The sequence below is a fragment of the Toxorhynchites rutilus genome, chromosome 3 (assembly GCF_029784135.1).
Source record: "Toxorhynchites rutilus septentrionalis strain SRP chromosome 3, ASM2978413v1, whole genome shotgun sequence".
Lineage (NCBI taxonomy): Eukaryota > Metazoa > Arthropoda > Insecta > Diptera > Culicidae > Toxorhynchites > Toxorhynchites rutilus.
In genome coordinates this window covers 131,325,162-131,344,182 of record NC_073746.1, presented here as the reverse complement: position 1 = coordinate 131,344,182, position 19,021 = coordinate 131,325,162, and the positions used below count along the sequence as shown (strand labels likewise).

At 38.2% G+C, this 19,021-nt stretch overlaps 1 protein-coding gene across 4 annotated transcripts; it reads right to left on the bottom strand.

The window, feature by feature from the left end:
* Positions 1-3,500: 3,500 nt before the first annotated feature.
* LOC129779441 (protein phosphatase 1 regulatory subunit 7) lies at positions 3,501-15,105 on the bottom strand. Of its 4 annotated transcripts, none has more exons than XM_055786921.1 (7): positions 14,952-15,105; positions 14,694-14,898; positions 14,500-14,628; positions 14,276-14,438; positions 13,904-14,212; positions 13,655-13,842; positions 3,501-3,518 (listed from the first exon to the last, which is right to left on the bottom strand). In XM_055786921.1, exons 1-6 carry the CDS (start codon positions 14,965-14,967, stop codon positions 13,669-13,671), a joined length of 996 nt encoding a protein of 331 aa, XP_055642896.1. In that variant the 5' UTR covers positions 14,968-15,105; the 3' UTR covers positions 3,501-3,518; positions 13,655-13,668. The 4 variants fall into 4 exon arrangements, with proteins under 4 accessions (XP_055642896.1, XP_055642895.1, XP_055642894.1 ...); XM_055786920.1 differs by lacking the exon at positions 3,501-3,518 and adding an exon at positions 13,419-13,595; XM_055786919.1 differs by lacking the exon at positions 3,501-3,518 and having other exon boundaries at positions 13,419-13,842.
* Positions 15,106-19,021: the final 3,916 nt, after the last annotated feature.

Sequence of the window (19,021 nt, the reverse complement as noted above, 5' to 3'; positions counted from 1 at the left end):
ATCTCTTGAAATAACCGATATGGCGCCTTTTTTCTAAGTTACGTTAGGGTCACCATGAAAAAAATGTTTTTTTGCTCCAACTTTTATATTTCAAATTCTACATACAAACTGTCTTTGGAAGACTTTTAGAACATACTAATACAAATATTTTGCGATGCAGAACTTGTCAATATCTCAACTTCACCCAAAGTTATTGATATTTCTTCCCAAAAAACACGCTCTTTTCATTGGTTTGTCATTCTTTCTGGGGCAAACATAAAAAATGTTTGTTGGCGGAATTTGAAAGTACAGATTTCACTCTATATAATATGTGATTTTCAAAACTATTTTATTTTTTGTGTTCGAGTAAATTAAAATTGAAATCATGAGTTTTTGGGTAAAAAACATCAATAACTTTGAGTAGGATTAAGATATTGACAAGTTCTGCATCGCAAAATATATTGATAAGCTCTAAAAGTCGTACGAGGACAGTTTTGATGTAGTATTTAAAATATAAAAGTTGAAGCAAAAAAAACGTTTTTTCATGGTTATTCTCAGTCTTCAGAAAGCCTACGCTGTGTTGCGCTCGAATTCAATTTTCATCAGCGTGCGCTGAAAACAAACGCACGCTGAAAACAAACTTCATTCTTGGCACGAAGCGCACCGAACTCAAAACAAGTGAGCCCAAAATCAGCACGGTGCAGAATTCACATACTAAATTCCCCCTCATTCTATACCCACACACACACATAAAATTCTAGCGCCCGTTTTGTCTTCGCTTGTTCTAAGCTAAGCAACAGCGCACCCTCATACAATCCGCATCAACAGAGAAAGCAACGCAGAAAGACTAGATTCGAGCTCGGTTTAAAATTGGGAATATAAGCCGGTGTATGGATACAGTGCAGTAAGGATGTTCGAACTCAAAAGCGAACCGTGTTGATAACAGAACATTTGAACTTTGTTTCGGTGTGCGTTGATTCGTCCGGGCGCAGGTGTGCGCATGGAGAGAGAGTTCAACTGGGTGCAAAAAAAAAAGGGTTGCAGATCAGAACTGCGTTCAATTCCGAAGACTGGTTATCCTAATGCAACTTAGATAGAAAGTTGTTTTCTAAGCAAAGAATTTCCGGTGTCACATTCAACGTTAACATGAAATATTGATTTTTCCCTCTGTTGGGTGTGAACTAAAGGGTGTCCCACATCAAATTGCATCACGGAAAAAAACGCTGTAGAAAATCACCCATTGGATATTTTCTTATGGAATTTGGGGAAGAAATAGTTTAGAGAGTATTGTTTACACTGTATTTTTATCGCCAAAAAGTTGAATCTGTCCAAGTTTTTCGTTCAGAGAGCCAAGTACCGGGAGGTACTGCATACGTACAAAGTGCAGAAGGCTCCAAATCGCGACGAACGGCAAAATGCATAGGGAAAGTCACGGGCCCGGAAACTATACACCCAGATGCTGACGAAGTTCATTGTCTCATCATGGACGAAGTGACTTACGTCAAGGTGAACTTCCGGCAGCTTCCGGGGCTACTGTTCCTCACCGCCCAGCACAAGTTTGATGTTCCGGAGGAAATAAGGAAGCAGAAACCTTAAAAGTTTACCGAATTGGCAAGCGATCTAATCATGTAGCGCCGTTCGTGACTACTGGGACTGAAAACGGACAGATGCTTCCTTTGTTGAAGCAACACGAGGGCCTTACAATCTTCTGACAGAATCTAGCTTCGTGCCACTATTTAAAGGATGTCTTGGAGTGGTACGGAGCCGACGGGGTCACTTTTGAACCCAAGGACATGGTTTCGGACATGGTTGCGTCAATTGTTTTAAACTACTGTGGTATGCTTCATTTTTTCTATTATACTTCTATGCAGGGCCCGAAATCTTCGACGGTGAAAAATGAAGGCCGACTCTACTCCCAGTAGCTCCGCTTCGACTTGAGCTGCTTCGGCAGTCACCGCCAACAAAAAAATGACTTCACTAGAAAATGAATTGACTAGCGTTGACTAGCGAGGATGACTGGTGAACTAGTCCAGTCAGTGGTTATTTTAACTGGCTCGACTAATGAATACAAATCTGCCTCTTCATTCAACTGACTTCAATCCATATTTCCATTTCCCCATGAGTTTCCCCTGAATGACTAATTTTGTACCCTCGTATGCAATCTTATTGTACGTCCATATAAAGAGGAGCGAAAACTTGATTCTTGATGCAAAAAAGTAGATACCCCATCAATGGACGGTTTATTTTCTACCCATCGTGAACTCAAACCAAGTATGCTATATAGGTCCTCGCGTTAGTATTAGTTAGTATTAGGCGTGCAAAATAGCGCACACACACTGCACGCTATTTTTTTTATTAAATCGTTTATTTTTACAGGCTCAGTTACATGAGTTTAAAGGAGCCAAACTCCTGACTGTATTGTTACAAGTATATATAAACATTTTTCCTTAATTCTAATGTTAATGGTGTAGAAAACCGATTACTCGCGGTCTACTCGAGTTTAGAAGGGTGACATATTTTCTTCAGGAAAAGGAAGGGATAAAAGGATATGTTGACAATGTTCACTCTCACATTCACACTCACATTCATTACACTCAATTCTTAAGCCTATCTTATATCTAATATGTATTTACATTTCACCTTATTCTATTGTTAATAAGAAGGGATTTGATTTCTCGCGAAGGAAAAGGAAAAGGAGAATATAAGGATATAAGGACAATCTTGTAGAGGCGAATGAACTGCAAAGTTTAAAGCCTCTTAAAAACAAAGAAAGAAGAAGGAAAATCAGACACGAAGATCGATAACTTTTAGGAAGACATATATTTGGGACATGTAATCAAGGTCTAAACCAGCCAACACATCTCTCACCGGCACATTGGGCTGCCTTCCTCTAGCCCGAAGAGAGTTTTCTAAATTCGATCTGGCAACAAGATACTCCTCGCACGACCAAACAACGTGTTCGACATCGTGGTAACCTTGGCCGCAGGCACAGATATTGCTGTCGGCAAGATCAAAACGAAAGAGTAGCGCGTTTAACGAACAGTGATTGGACATGAGTCGGGAGAAGGTGCGAATAAAGTCCCGACTCAAGTCCAGACTTTTGAACCATGGTTTGAGGCTAACCTTAAGGATAATTGAGTGGAGCCACCGGCCCAATTCATCTTCGTTCCTTTTGCGTTGCCAGTTAACGATGGTATTTTTACGAACTGAAGAATAAAATTCATTGAAGGCGATTTTTTTTTGTACTAAATTTATTTTCAAATGGCTCAGCAACAATAAGTAACAATGAGCCGTGTTTATGAATAGGGAAAAGCCTCTTTGAGTAGAACAATGCCAATGTTCTTTCTCAAAAAGGCATAAAAACCCTATTTTTTTTCGAAAAATGTTACAATATGGACAAACAATATGACAAAATTCACAATAAGATAATATTATAGGCTTCTTGTTTAAGCTTCTTGTTGCAGAGATGACCATCTCTTAGGAACTAGTTATCTCCTTGGGACTAGGGAAGGGATGAAAATCTGCTCACTTTTCGAATTCTGAAGAAAAAAGTTGAAATAGAGAAAAGGAAACGCTAATAATAAAAATCAAAACAATAAAGGAAAACTAAACATATATATTCATATTTGAAAGTGTATGGATTTGAGAAAATCATAAATTAAAGAAATAGCATCAATATTACGAGTAGCCAGAACGTCGCGAATCAGAAAATTAGGTGGCATTCCCTTATTGCGAAAATTTTCTATTAAAGATAACCTGTCATTTTGAAACTCAGAACAAAACCACACAATATGATCAATATCCTGATATCCTATACCACACACGCATAGGTTACTATCACTGATGTTAATTCGAAAAAGATGTGCATTCGAAGAATAATGGTTAGACATGAGTCTGCACACTACCCGTATAAAATCACGAGAAAAATTATATCCTTTAAACCATGGTTTGAGAGAAACCCTAGGAATGATAGAATATAGCCATCGGCCTTTATCACTACTATTCCAACTTGACTGCCAAGATACAAGTGCCCGTTCACGAGGAAAATGAAGATATTCATCGAAAGTAATAGGCCTATAGAATAAGTCTCCTTCCATAGTGCCCTTCTTAGCAAGAAAATCTGCTTTCTCATTTCCAGGTATCGAACAATGAGACGGAATCCATACGAAAGTGATATTAAATGAACTAGTAATCAGAGCACTTAAAAGTTGATGGATTTCAGATACGAAATACGACGTATATCTAGTTCTCACTGAACGGAGTACCTCTAAAGAGCTGAGACTATCAGAAAAAATGAAAAAGTGATCTGGGGCCAAGGTCTGAATATGGAGTAAGGCCATGTATATTGCAGCCAATTCTGCAACAAACACCGAACAGGGTAAACTAAGCCTACGAAAAGTGAAGAAGTTGATATTGAATATACCAAAGCCTGTGGATCCATTAAGACTAGATCCATCAGTAAAAAAAGTTTTGGTTGGGTCAATATGTTTATACCTTGACAGGAATATCGCAGGTATAACTAAATGGCGGAGATCATCTGAAATATTATGCACATAATCCTTCATTGACAGGTCAATAGTAATAGAGGAATAGAACAAAATTGAAGGAATGATCTGGGAACCAGATAAAGCAGATGGACTTTCCAAAGTCATAAATTCATGATATAGAGACATTCGCCTAGATCGAACGCCTGAGTTCAACATTTTTTCTAAGTTTGCTATCACCTTCGGATTAAGTGTTTCACACCGTATTAAAAAACGGAATGATAACTCGAAAAAACGTACGGAAAGAGGAAGTATGCCAGCTAGAATTTCTAGGCTCATTGTATGTGTTGACTGCATACATCCTAGAGCAATACGCAAACAGCGATATTGAATCCTTTCCAGATGCAAAATATGGGTACAGGCAGCGGACCTGAAGCAAAAACTACCATACTCCATAACAGATAAAATTGTTGTTTTATACAACCTAATCAAATCCTCAGGATGAGCTCCCCACCAAGTTCCTGTTATGGATCGAAGAAAATTTATTCTTTTCTGACATTTTTGTTTCAAGCAGCCTATGTGTTTACCCCATGTTCCTTTAGAGTCAAACACAACACCTAAATACTTGAATGACATCGAGTGACGAATAGGTCTATCCAAAAGTTTAAGCTGTATTTGTCCAGGATGGTGTTTTCTTGAGAATACAACCATCTCTGTCTTCTCAGTAGAAAATTCAATACCCAATCTACAGGCCCAATCAACCAAATTGTCAAGAGAATCTTGCAAAGGATTATGAAGATCGGTGTTGTCTTTGCCTGTTACCGATACAACACAATCATCTGCAAACTGTCTCAAAGTACAATTTCCCGATAAACAAACATCAATATCATTTACATAGAAGTTGTAAAGAATTGGACTAAGACATGAGCCTTGAGGAAGACCCATGTAGCTAATGCGTAAAACTGACAAAGAACCATGAGAAAAACTCATATGTTTTTCACGCATTAGGTTAAACAGAAAACTATTTAATTTCTGGGAAAACCCATTTAGACGAAGTTTTTGAAAAAGAACTTCAATGGAAACTGAATCGAACGCACCTTTGATATCTAGGAACACTGATGCCATTTGTTGCTTACTACACAAGGCAAAGTCAACCTCTGATGAAAGAAGCGCAAGACAATCATTGGTTCCTTTGCCTCTACGAAACCCGAACTGCGATGGCGAGAGAAGATTATTAGATTCAACCCAGCTGTCTAAACGATGGAGAATCATTTTTTCTAGTAATTTGCGAATGCAAGATAGCATTGCAATTGGTCTATAAGAATTATAATCAGACGCAGGTTTACCAGGTTTCAGAATAGCTATAACTTTAATTTGTCGCCACTCATGCGGAACAATATTCTGCTCAAGGAAAGCATTGAACAGTTTCAACAAACGTCTCTTCGCATTATCAGGTAGATTTTTCAACAAATTAAATTTGATCCTATCTGACCCTGGAGCCGTGTTGTTGCAAGAAAGAAGGGCAAGAGAAAATTCAGTCATACTGAACGGAGGCTCAACATCATCAGATGTCTCTAAGAAGGGAGAAGGTGCGGGGGCAGAGTCTGGACATATCTTCTTGGCAAAGTCAAAAATCCACCTTTCTGAATATTCAACTTCTTCATTTGAATGAGATGAATTTCTCATTTGTCTGGCAACTCTCCAAAGAGTGCTCAGGGAAGTCTCTCGTGAAATCCCATTTACAAAATGACGCCAATAGCCTCTCTTTTTAGCTTTAATGAAGCTTTTGAATTTACGCTCCAGATAAATGTAGTTATCATAACGTTCACGGGTGCCCAATTTTCGCCAATCCTTGAACGCATTCGATTTATCTTTATAGAGATTTGTACATTCTTGGTCCCACCATAGATTAGGAGGACGTCTACGAAACGAATTACCAGGAAAGCGCTTCGTCTGAGCATCAATAGCACTGTCAAGAATTAAACCAGTTAGAAAATTATATTCTTCCAGCGGGGGTAACTCATGAACTAATGCCACCGATTCTGAAATAATTGAAGAGAATCTCTTCCAATCAATGTTTCTAGATAAATCATGCTGAATATTTGTTGTTTCAGACGATTTTGAATTATTTGAAATGGAAATAGTGATTGGCAAATGATCACTTCCATGTGGATCTTGGATGACATTCCAATTACAATCTAAAGAAAAAGAGGATAAAACACAGAGACAAATCTAAGCAACTAGCGCGGCCTGAAGATGAAGCGATTCTTTTTACATCACCTGTATTCAAAATTGCCATGTTGAAGTCCTCGCAAAGGTCATAAATCAAATTGGCCCTTCGATCATCAAAAAACTCACCCCATCCAATTCCATGAGAGTTGAAATCTCCCAAAATAAGATTAGGTTGCGGTAAAAGTTCAACTATATGTACAAGATTTCTATAATTAAGCATAGTTCTTGGAGGAATATAAATAGAAGCAATGCATAAATCTTTACCCTTGATACGTACCTGACACGCTAGAATTTCAATTCCTGAGACTAAAGGCAGGGGAATCCTGTAAAATGGGTAGCATTTTCTAATACCTATGAGAACTCCTCCATAGCAATCATCGCGGTCTAAACGGATAATATTAAAATCATGGATGTTTAACACATTGTCCGAACGAAGCCATGTTTCAGAAAGAGTAAACGCATAACAATTCAAAAAATGGAGCATTTGCTTGAAAGAATCAAGTTTAGGAAGAATACTTCTACAATTCCACTGCAAAATAGAGGATTTACCTGAATCGTCCAATAAATTAGACATCGAAATTAATGAACGAGAGGAGGGGCCACTTTGAAGTCATTTAGTCATTATTTTATTTGAAGTCATTTGAAGTTTAGCTATCTGGCTGATAGAAGGAAGCCAAGCAAAAATGATACCTTTCATTGAATCTGATATTCCGAAAAAATCAAGAATCCATTGAACAATTGATGAAAAGGAAATACCTCCTGAAAAAGATGAGGGATCAGGAACCGATTGAGAAGTAAATTGAGAATGGCTTGACAATTCAGGGAAATGAACGTCATAATTTGAAGATCTCCAACCAGGAGGGTTATTCTTGGGTAGAGCAGAATAATTTGAAAATTCTGGCTTTTTAGAGATCAATCCTCTTTTTTTTAGATGGCTTAGAGGAAGAAGCAATTTTCCTCTTCCTGACTCTTCCTGTGATTACTGGATCAAATTGAGAATCCGAATCATCATCCTCTGATAAAACAGAGAAAGGATTTTCTGAAGCCTCGGGTACCTGAGGTGAAGCTGCCTTGAGCATATCAGCGAAGGATCGATTAGAACGATCCTTAAGTGATTGCTTGAGTTTCATCGAACGTAATTTGTATTTCGGACAATCCTTAATTGTATGAGGAACATCTCCACAAAAGATACATTTATCAGCATCTTTGTTACAAGTGACTTCGTCATGGTCGTCACCACATTTTGAGCATTTCGTTTTATTACAACAGTAGGTTTTAGTGTGACCTAACTGATTGCAATTTAGGCAAGTCATTATTTTAGGGGTATATAACCGAACTGGAAGACGAAGTTTGTCGATAAGCACATAATTTGGAAGTGCTGTGCCTTCGAAGGAAATTCTAAAAGAGCCAAATGGATAATACTTTTTTTCTGTACCCTCAGATATCAAAGAGTTCAGAGATCTCACCTCCAAAACTTTAATATGTGGAATATTTGCATTGTGAAAGATACCCTTAGCTTTTACAAAATCTTGAAGTTGAAGAGATTTTTCCGTAACTACACCATCGATTTCAACAATGTGAGCCGGAATATAAACTCTATATTCATTAGTGAACAAAGAGTTTTTCACTATCGCGTTAGCATCTTTGTAATTTGAGAGCACAACACGAAGTTTATCTTTATTGACATTCGTCATTTCTAAGACACCTGAGTAGTTAGACGTCAGGTCTTTGCAAATTTGAGATACTCTTAGAGGCTTCCCTTTGGGACGGAAGAATACCACCCAACGGTTTTTCGATGATGCCGGGGCGTTCTGGTATTGTCTAATACGTGGAAGTTGAGCAGAGTTAGGCAGAGATTGTGTCGAAGAGCGGAGAACAGAGTCACTATTTGGTACAGACGAAGAGTTTGACTGCGATTGTTTTTGTTTTTTTCCTAGAGAAACCGTTAAACCATCTGGAGGAGGGTCTGAGACCCTCATTTCAGCATCGGAGGGTTCATTACCCTCCATTTTTCAAAAAAAAAAAGTCGTAAAAATGAGAGAGAAGATTTTTTAGAACACGCAAATATTAAATGATAAAATAAAAAAAGAAAATAAATAAATAAATAAAATAAAATGAAATATGTGTATGTATATGTATATGTATACGTATGCGTGAAAGAAAAATAAAACAAAAACTTATCTTAAATGTATCTAGATGAATGTCAGAGAACTTCTAAAATCCTTGAAGCGTGTCCAATGGAAGCTTCACACTCCAAAAAACACTTGAAAAATAATTCCGACTTCAAGAAAAATCCTTTCTTTTCAGTATATCGTCCCGGCTTCTTTCGAAATTCCGTCAAAAAAAGTTTTGAATATTGAATATCTTCAGAAATTCTGCTCCGAGGGTCAAAACAGCGGGAAGTACACAACTTCTTCCGGAAATAGTCTTTCAAACACTGAAATGGCTTACAAGAAAAAGTCACAAAGAAAATCTGCAATATTCGTTATGATGAAAATTATACGTCACCTTTATTCCACGGCTTGCTGATGTATGATTGAAGGCGATTTGACGCTGATAAATTTCGCCTTCAATTGCACCTACCTTTGCTAATGAGTCAGCCCTCTCATTACCCGGAATTGAGCAATGTGAAGGGACCCAGACAAAGGTAATGACATAACAGCGTCTGGTTAAAGCACTCAAAATTTCTCGTATTCTCTCAAGGAAGTACGGCGAGTGCTTTTCCGGCCTCACTGAACGGATAGCTTCGACAGAGCTAAGACTATCCGTTACAATGTAATAGTGTTCAACAGGTCGTGAGGCGACGCTGTCCAGCGCCCAGTGTATTGCTGCCAATTCAGCAATATATACTGAGCAAGGATACTGAAGACTGTGTGAGGTGCTAAAAAATACGTTGAACACTCCAAATCCTATGGACTCATTCATAGAGGACCCATCAGTAAAATACATATTATCACAATTGATACGCCCATACTTTGCAAGATCGTAGGAACGATCCCCGATAGAAGGTAATCTGGAATATCATGGATTTTCTCCTTCATGAACAGATCAAAATGTACAGAGGAATTGATGTAGTCAGGGAAACAAGCACGGTTGGGAATGTACGAAGAAGGATCAACCTGCATGGAGATGAATTCATGATATGAGCTCATAAATCCAGAATGAAAATTGAGCTCGCTCAGTTGCTCAAAATTTCCGATCACCAATGGGTTCATAACCTTACACCGGATGAGGAACCGAAGAGATAATAAATTGAAGCGATCTTTTAGTGGGAGTACGCCTGCCAAAACCTCGAGGCTCATGGTATGCGTTGAGGGCATACATCCCAACGCAATACGGAGACAAAGATACTGAATTCGCTCGAGTTTAATGAGGTGTGTTTTGGCAGCTGATTGAAAACAGAAACTGCCATACTCCATCACTGAGAGAATAGTTGTTCGATACAACATTATAAGATCTTCGGGATGTGCACGCTATTTAATACGTGTGAGTAATTTTCGTGTACGATACAAAATAATCTAGCTCACTTGTAGCGTTTGTCAAACCACGGTGAACTCAAACATCGATGCATGCATAAAGATACATGGGAAGGAGAGAGAGGAACAAATTCGTTTTGAGGGAAGTCACTTCAAAATGCAATGAGGACAATTTGACTGGGAAGAATGAATTGATATACAGTAGAACCCCGATTATCCGCGGAATAGTCTGGCTAGGTCACCGCGGATCACGAAAATCGCGGATAATGCGAGGTTCCACAGTAGTCGAGTCGTTAGAGGGAGATAGCGACTAAACGCCCGACTGACTGTTCAGTTGTTTTGGCGGAGAAACTGCGTGAAGAAACCAACAGCCATTACTAACTGGCTACGGATATAGTCAGTCGGTTAGTCAGCCGACAATCGTCAGTTAACTATAACTATGCTGAGCCCTGCTTCTATGTACTGCTTATTGATGAAGGAGTAGACTGAAAGCTATAGCGGGAATAACTCCAGTGTCAATCAGGAATAATCTGTCTGATGAAATTTACAATCCTGATCGGCGACACAAACCAAACTTTGGGCTCCAGAATAGCCTTATCAAGATGTTGAAGTCTGTGTCTTTTGAGAGCTCCACAATTGCAGAGTGAGTGTACCTAGGTCTCGCTTTCGGCATTACAAAAGCGACAAATATAATCTTGTTTCGAAGACGGTGTTTGCTCGGACAGTGTCCTGTTATAAGAACAGTGAATGTGCTGAAGTCTTTCTCATTAGGACTCAGCAATTCTTAACTAATTTTATTACTCAACGTGATAAATTTTAGTTAACCCTTTCGCGTACGATTTAATTTTCAAAAGACCGGACCATATGCAAACGCTTCAAGGGTTCCCATATCGATTGATTTCACTACTCTGCTGAGCGTCTTAGCGCCTTGTGATATGCAAGTACACCACGAGAGAGACTCGATGTTGTACGATTTGGCACAATAATTTTACATCGAGTGAGACTCGATGTTGTACGTGAAAGGGTTAAGGTCGACTATCCAATTGGACATCACTTCCCGGTATTCCTATTTCTTCAGCTCACTCTTCAACAAACAATCAGAAATTTCACAGAATGGTTCTAGACCTGTGAAGCTTGTGCTTGAACCACTTCTTACAAGCTCATCTGCTTGTTCATCTATGCCGCAGTTGCCTGAAATGCCGCTTGACTGTCTGAGAAGATGCAGATGTTAGCATGTCTATAATTTCTTTTGAGGCAGACATTTATACATTCTAATATTGCAGCTATTTATGTCTGAAAAACTGTTGGCCAGCTCCCCATAGTGGCCAGTTTTGTTCCCGTCGAATATTTTCTTCCATATTTTTAGCTTTCCAGCGCTTTTCTTGGCCTCTACTTGAACTGAATTTTATTCAAAGGCAGGGCCCGAAAATCGACTCTCCTCTCAGTAGCTTCGCTTCGACTAGGACTACTTCAGCATTTGCCGTCAACATGCCTTTAATTGACTAGAAATGAATTGACGAGCGCTAAGAGCGATGATGACTGATGAATTATTCTAGCAAATGGTTATTCTAATTGACGTGACTTATGAATACAAATCTGCCTCTTCATTCAACCTGACTTCAATCCTCACTACCACTCCCCCTGACACGAATCTAGTTATTCGCGTACACAATCTTATTTTAACGTTCATAAAAAGTGAAACGAAAACTTGATTTCTGATGCAAAGTAGTTACACCATTAATGGACGGCTATTGTTTACCCGCCGTGATAGGCTATCCTATGCCACACATGTCAATAACCGCATAATCATTCTTGGTTTAAGGCCCCATTTTGTGCCTATCATTTTAGAACATAGGACAATGTTGGCCTTACTGATGATTGAATCTTAGTGTGCGTTCCAGTTCAGTTTAGCATCTAGGATTTCGCCTAGGTATTTCACTTAACACCCCGTCGGGCGCACTTTCTGCCTATATAAACGTTTTTTTTTCTTATAGAAACGGAAATGTGTGCGGAAAGTACATAACCTTACATAACCTAACAAAAAACAAAACCTTATAAAATGCAAAAATACGTAAACTTTTCTACAGGATTATTTTGATAAAAGAACACACAACGTGTGTTCAACCAGGACTTCTTGTCTGATAGCGTTAATAAACGTTGGTTCATTGCCATATATTGGCACTTTTCTGCAGTCATTTACGAACGCCGCAACCTATTATTATGCCGATTATCATCCCTTGGCGGTCGGTAATCAACTCTGATCGTGACGATATCCCGTTTAATGAACTCTGTTATAGGAAAGCAATTAATAAGATAGCAGCTCTTGGGGAAGTCATGCATGCCATCGCATAATAACTCACATGAACCCGTTTTGAATACCAAGTATTCTTTCTTTGTGGACCCAAGGCTTTTGAATTAGAGCTAGATTCATAGCGTCTTTGATAAACCTCCTAGATAACACGCTCGACGCTGCGTTAGCGTGATGGAGGTTGATTTGCAGACCATTCTCATTTTTGTTGGAGAGTTGGAGAGTCGGAACCCCATCTTCTTCACAAATCTTTATCGAAGTTCCTAAACCTCTTGCGGTAGCCGTTGAGTTGGTACCGCCCAGAAACTGACAGATTGTCAAGCTTCGTGAATTTCGAAGGTTCATCGCGTTGAATTTTCTCGCTACCAGAATTCCTTTAACGTCTCAGTGGCCTAGAGTGAAGCTTTCGCACCCGGGCGGAATAGTTGGGTTGCGAAATGATTTATTTGCAGGGATTATTCATAAAAGCCCGCTTTGTGCCGTATGGACACAAAGTACTATGGAGGGCGCCTTGGTACTCCAAAGGCTCCATTAGTGGCAGGATATTTAATTAAACCTTCGTCCATTCATCCATTGGCACGGGTCGCGTCGCTCATTGGCTTAAAATTGGCTTGGCTTAGGGGGTTTGTCTATTTCTTTCTTCACGTGATAGCCAGGGATAACTGCTACTATCATCATCCTACTAAGGGGCTTTGGGCCCTCTGCTCTGGTTCTCAATAGTTCAGGTACTTTTTAGAACATGCTACTGAAAAGAGATCCATCATTCGTTTGATATATTTAAAATATTGACCAACCAATATTGAGCCAGCTTCGGTAAATGATGATCACGTGGTCGCAAAGTGGGTTTCAATCTCTGAATAAATTTCCTATAGTGAATAAGAATAGGCTACAGAATTGAGCCATAGTAAAATAAAAAGATACAAAATAAACCGAAATCGATTGAAAATTAGTAGAGAACGATTGAATACTTTATAAAACATATTAACGTTTCATGATGCCAGCACAAAAACTATATCTATAATTTTACAAAGAAAATATGCCTCCATTGTAATAATTAGTAAGTGCTGCAATACATCTAGCTCACAGTACAATGTATGCTACCCGGTGTTTGAATTTCTACGGAAGATGTAGATATGTTCATTGTTTAATATTCCATTCCATCTAGCAGTTAATACCAATGATAAGCTCTTCAGCGACATAGCGTTGCATCGATTTTCGTAAGCCATGGAACCGCAAGCTTCAACTTCTTGCGATAAGTGGCATCCTTTGCAATTGGATTTCGCTCCAAATAAACCGTTGCCAATTTCTTGTTTTGGGACAGCACATTCACGCAGCTCCAATCAGCTATATTATTATCATTCATCTGAAAGCGGAATTTTCATTCATAAAATATAGATATGTTTTCATCGAAATGGCAAACCTACCCAAAGTTCATCCAAATTTTGCAGATGATCAATATTTTCGATTATCTTGAGGCGATTTTTCGCCACATCCAACGTTTCCAAAAGTTTGTTATCTTCCAGATTTTCAATTGTTTCAATCCCATTTTCCGATACGTACAATTCAGTTAGGTTGACCAACTTGTTCAGGTTCTCTATCTTGACGATCCTATTGCTCTGCAGACTAAGGCACTCTAATTTGACCAAATTGTCTAGATTCTCAATCTTATTGATTTTATTCTTTCCCAGATAGAGATGGGTTAGATTGGTAAGCGCATCGATGTTCTGAATTTTCTACAATAAGAAAGGAGGCAAATAACATAAATATATAATTGGACCTTAAAAAACCAAATGTACCCTTATTTTGTTGTCGCCCAACTCCAGCATGGTCAGATTACTCAAGTGATTAAGATTCTCGATTGTAGTAATTTTGTTGGAGCACAAAAACAGTTTTCGAAGTTTCGGCAGACTGTCCAGGTTTTGAATTTTGTGCACACGGTTGAAACTGACATCCAATATCCTAATTTTCAGAAAATAAGTCAATAATATAAGAATTATCTCATACAACCACGACCACTTACTCCAGATTGGTCAAATTATCCAGATTCTCCAGTACCGTAATTTGGTTGTCGTACAACTCCAGTTCCTGGAGTGTTGTGAGGTGGTCAAGATTTTCAATCTTTTTTATCAGATTCCATCGCATATAGAGCCTACTCGCAAGATTCGAGACACAAAGTAAATTGACACACCAAAAATGTTAATAAAAAAAATATACCTTTCCAATTTAACGAGAGGTTCCAAATTTTCAATTTTCCCGACACGACCATGATTCAAATCGACATCCGTCGCTTCCGGGTCGATAGTAATAACATCTTCCATTTTCGCCGGTGATTCATTTGCGGTGTTTTGTGGCTGCTGATCCAGCTCTTCGTCCGATGAGATCGAACCATCGGCTTCGGTTGAAGCAGATTGTCGTTGGTCTATGAAAAAAAATTATCTATATGGTCTTATTTCACTTAGAAACAGCAATTACCATTTAAATTACTCATCCTTCCTGCAATGTATACAACCGCCTATTTCGGGGTATTCACGGTATTCACTGCTTCGATTGAGTACCGATTCGTGACGTCTTGTTATGACAGCTAACAGGGATTTTGTGAGTAGCAGAGATGCCAGGTTTGAAGATATGTCTTTATTTTGAACACATTTGATTTACTGTGAAGATATTTGGTTTTGTGAAGACATTATGAAATATGCGAAGCCATTTCAGGATGATAGTGTGTGTGAATTTTTGGAAGATATTATTCCCATAAATTTTTTTCTATTGACCGAAAAATTGTCGTCTTTTGTCTCAGAGTCATTCGCTCGCTTTTATATCAGTGTCACTTGTTTGCTTTTGTCTTCAGTAATCAATGGAGACTTTTGTATGAGTATCATTCACTCGCTTTTTTCCACGACAACTTTACAAGTCGAATGTGACACACCGTTTTAGTTTTATGGATATGTTTTGAGTTACAATCAAAATTTTAAAGCTGAATAAAAATTGAGTTATCTGTGTGGCAACCTTATTCCGGAACACTATCGGGTTTTTAATTAAGTGCGCTACACATACAACGTCCCGTCACCGTAAGTCAACGTAAATGAATGAAATGTCAAATATTTTCCCATGGAAATCATATAATCGCATTCACATACACTAGCAGCGGCAACTTCGACGTCGGAAAAATAAGCCCTAGAGAATAAGATGAAACGGTGAAAACGGAATGAAATGCATACAAATTGCATACAATTCATTTCGTTTTCACCGTGAAGTGACGTTCGTGATCAGGCCCTAATTGACGGGACGTTGACGGTGACACTGTATGTGTATGGCCATAATTGGAGCCGATATACATACATCCAATACAAACAATTTAAAACTGCATTGTGGAATGCTAATGTGATAGAGAATAAAAAGCTTCACAAATTCGGATGAATTATTTTGACGTTTGTTTGGGTCAAGGCAATGTTGCCACTTTTACATATGTCTTCTTCTTGTATGGCGTTAACGTTCCCTGTGGAACTTTTGCCGTCTCAACATATGCATTAACTAGCGTCATTCATTAATACTTAGTTGAGATTTCTTAAGCCAAATAACACGCCTTGAATGTATTCCGAGGGGCAAGCTCTAGAATACGCGTGACCACAGTGCAAGTCTGAGGAAATTTCTTTGACGAAAAATCCTCCGGCCAGAACGGGAATCGAACCCGCACACCCGGCATGATAATGTGAGACGCTAACCACTCGGCCACGGGTGCACTTTACATATGTCTAATAGGTTTGAATCTCAGACAGATTTCGATCTCGTTCGGGTTGCAGAATGAAAAATCGATCTCTATCGAATTGCGAAACTTCCAAACTCGTTCGGCTTCCGGAATAGACACAGCAGTCGATCATTTTCATCGCTTGTTTACGTGAAGAATATAATTTTTTCAGGCACACTTGATTTGAGAGTGTATGGATTTATAGCTGTCATGACGCAAGGTCTTTAATGATGAATTATAAAATGGGAAGGTTTTTATAAAAATGTTTATAATTACATAAGTTTATTCAAATATTAATATTGCTCTTCTTTAACTATTCAGTGCAATTTTATCAAAATTGAAAGAGAAATTACAAAAGGAATGTTTTTTTCAATATTTTTTTGAGATGGTTATTAAAAATCCATGATTACTATTGCTTTATTATTTACCACCACCAATCGCCCCCCCCCCCAATATTTGTTAATTTTTCCTGCTTTTCGTTCTTTGACCTATCATTTTGACAATTCAATTTGAGAGGTTTAAAATTCCGACTAGATAAAAATTTGGTGTGAAGGAGTGGAAAATTAAGTGGCAAATTTATAATTAAAGTTTTTCGGTACTATTTAATTTCTGAGTTTGTTTGAATGACCGATTGAAGTTGGTCCATAGAAGAATAAGATTTCATTTATTAGATGTGTGGTATTTTGAAATCGACTCAATGGTTGAAAAGTTATGACGTTTTGGAAGAAATCTTACTTAATCAGCAAAAGGCCCCAGTGGCATGTGCTGTACACAAAAGTCGTCTCCATTCACATGAATTTTTTTTTTTCTATTCTTAACTTTCAAACTTATTTCAAGGATCAACATATCATATCTTTCTATTAATCTGCAAACATGCCTAGTAGTAGCTTAAAAAAACCAAACTCATAAACGACAAAAAAAAGTCTTCGATTGTATATTTTTTATATATATTTTTTACAGTTTTACAGTGCACATTCGCTTATTGGCGCTTTTTTAGTTGGAGTGCTTTTCAATTGGCGGTTTTCTAGTTGGAGCACGCGCCAATCAAAAAGCAGTCATCCGTCATAATTGTATGTCAGTTTTACTCTGATGTTTTAATGCAATTTTCATTGTAGGGTCTTCGAATGCTACACTTAGAAAATTAAGGCACAGTATAAAAGTTTTTAGTTTTGCAGTTTGTTTGACAAATGTTTTCGTTTAAAAATATATATATAAATACAGCCATTCCATGCCAAACCGTTATAGTGTTGCTCAGATTGTCGTCAAAAGTGGTATTTTTGTTCTTTATAGCAAATTAGTAGTCGTATTTTTTTTTTTTTTTTTGTTAGGGTGACCATTTCCATTTTTGAGTGGTCCAAAAAATCCATTTTTTCGTATTTTTGCCAAAAATGACATTTTAAAAAAAAATCATAACTTTTGAGCCACTGTACCAATTCAGATGTACGACATATTTAATTAAAGCCAATTAGCTGGTCTTTTTTGGAAAAATACAGCAGTTGCAGAAAATTTGAATTATGTTTTCGTTATTATTGATTGTGTTTGTTTTTCATAGTTTTCATGGTTTCGGGACCAAAGGCGCTATATTTTTTTATATTTTTTTCTGGAAAGCTGAATTTTTCACATAGCATATCCAGGGAGGCCTTTTTTCGTTTTTGAGTTATGATTTTTCAAAGCTATCCGATGGTTTAAAAATCATTTTTCCCTTTTTTCCCAAAAATGACTTTTCTCAAAAAATTATTACTTTTGAACTACGTGACCGATTCAGATGATCGACATATCAAATTAAAGCCAATAAGCTAGTCTATTACACTCTGAATAGAAGTGGATTTTATTTTAGTAATTATTAATCATATTTGTTTTCTATAGCTTACCTCGTTTCGGGACGAAGAGTACCATATTTTTTATATTTTTTTCTGAAAGCTGAGGTTTTTTCACATAATACATCCGAATACCAGAGAGGTGTTATTTTTCGTTGTGATTTTTCAAAGTTAACATGTTTTCAGTTTTCGTTCAATATTTCTATGCGACTAGACTGGATGTATTGGGCTGTTTCAAAAGTTTATGATTTGCTCAGCATCTACTATCCTACACGCGAATGATATGTCCACCCATACCTATCATCGCTCACGCACCGTGTTACAGTCGAATACGACCCATCCACATGCCTATCTTATGTCTAGCATAAGGCATCTCAAGTGTTGAGAAAGTTCGTGCACCTCGAGGAAGGTTCTTTTGAAACAAATCAATAGAAGCCATCCTATGCGCGATCAGTGTGACTACCCGCACATATCATCGCTCACGCACCACGTTGCAGTCGAATGTGACCCATCCACATGCCTATCTTATGTCTAGCATAAGGCATCTCAAGTGTTGAGAAAGTTCGTGCACCTCGAGGAAGGTTCTTTTGAAACAAATCAATAGAAGCCATCCTATGCGCGATCAGTGTGACTACCCGCACATATCATCGCTCACGCACCACGTTGCAGTCGAATGTGACCCATCCACATGCCTATCTTATGTCTAGCATAAGGCATCTCAAGTGTTGAGAAAGTTCGTGCACCTCGAGGAAGGTTCTTTTGAAACAAATCAATAGAAGCCATCCTATGCGCGATCAGTGTGACTACCCGCACATATCATCGCTCACGCACCACGTTGCAGTCGAATGTGACCCATCCACATGCCTATCTTATGTCTAGCATAAGGCATCTCAAGTGTTGAGAAAGTTCGTGCACCTCGAGGAAGGTTCTTTTGAAACAAATCAATAGAAGCCATCCTATGCGCGATCAGTGTGACTACCCGC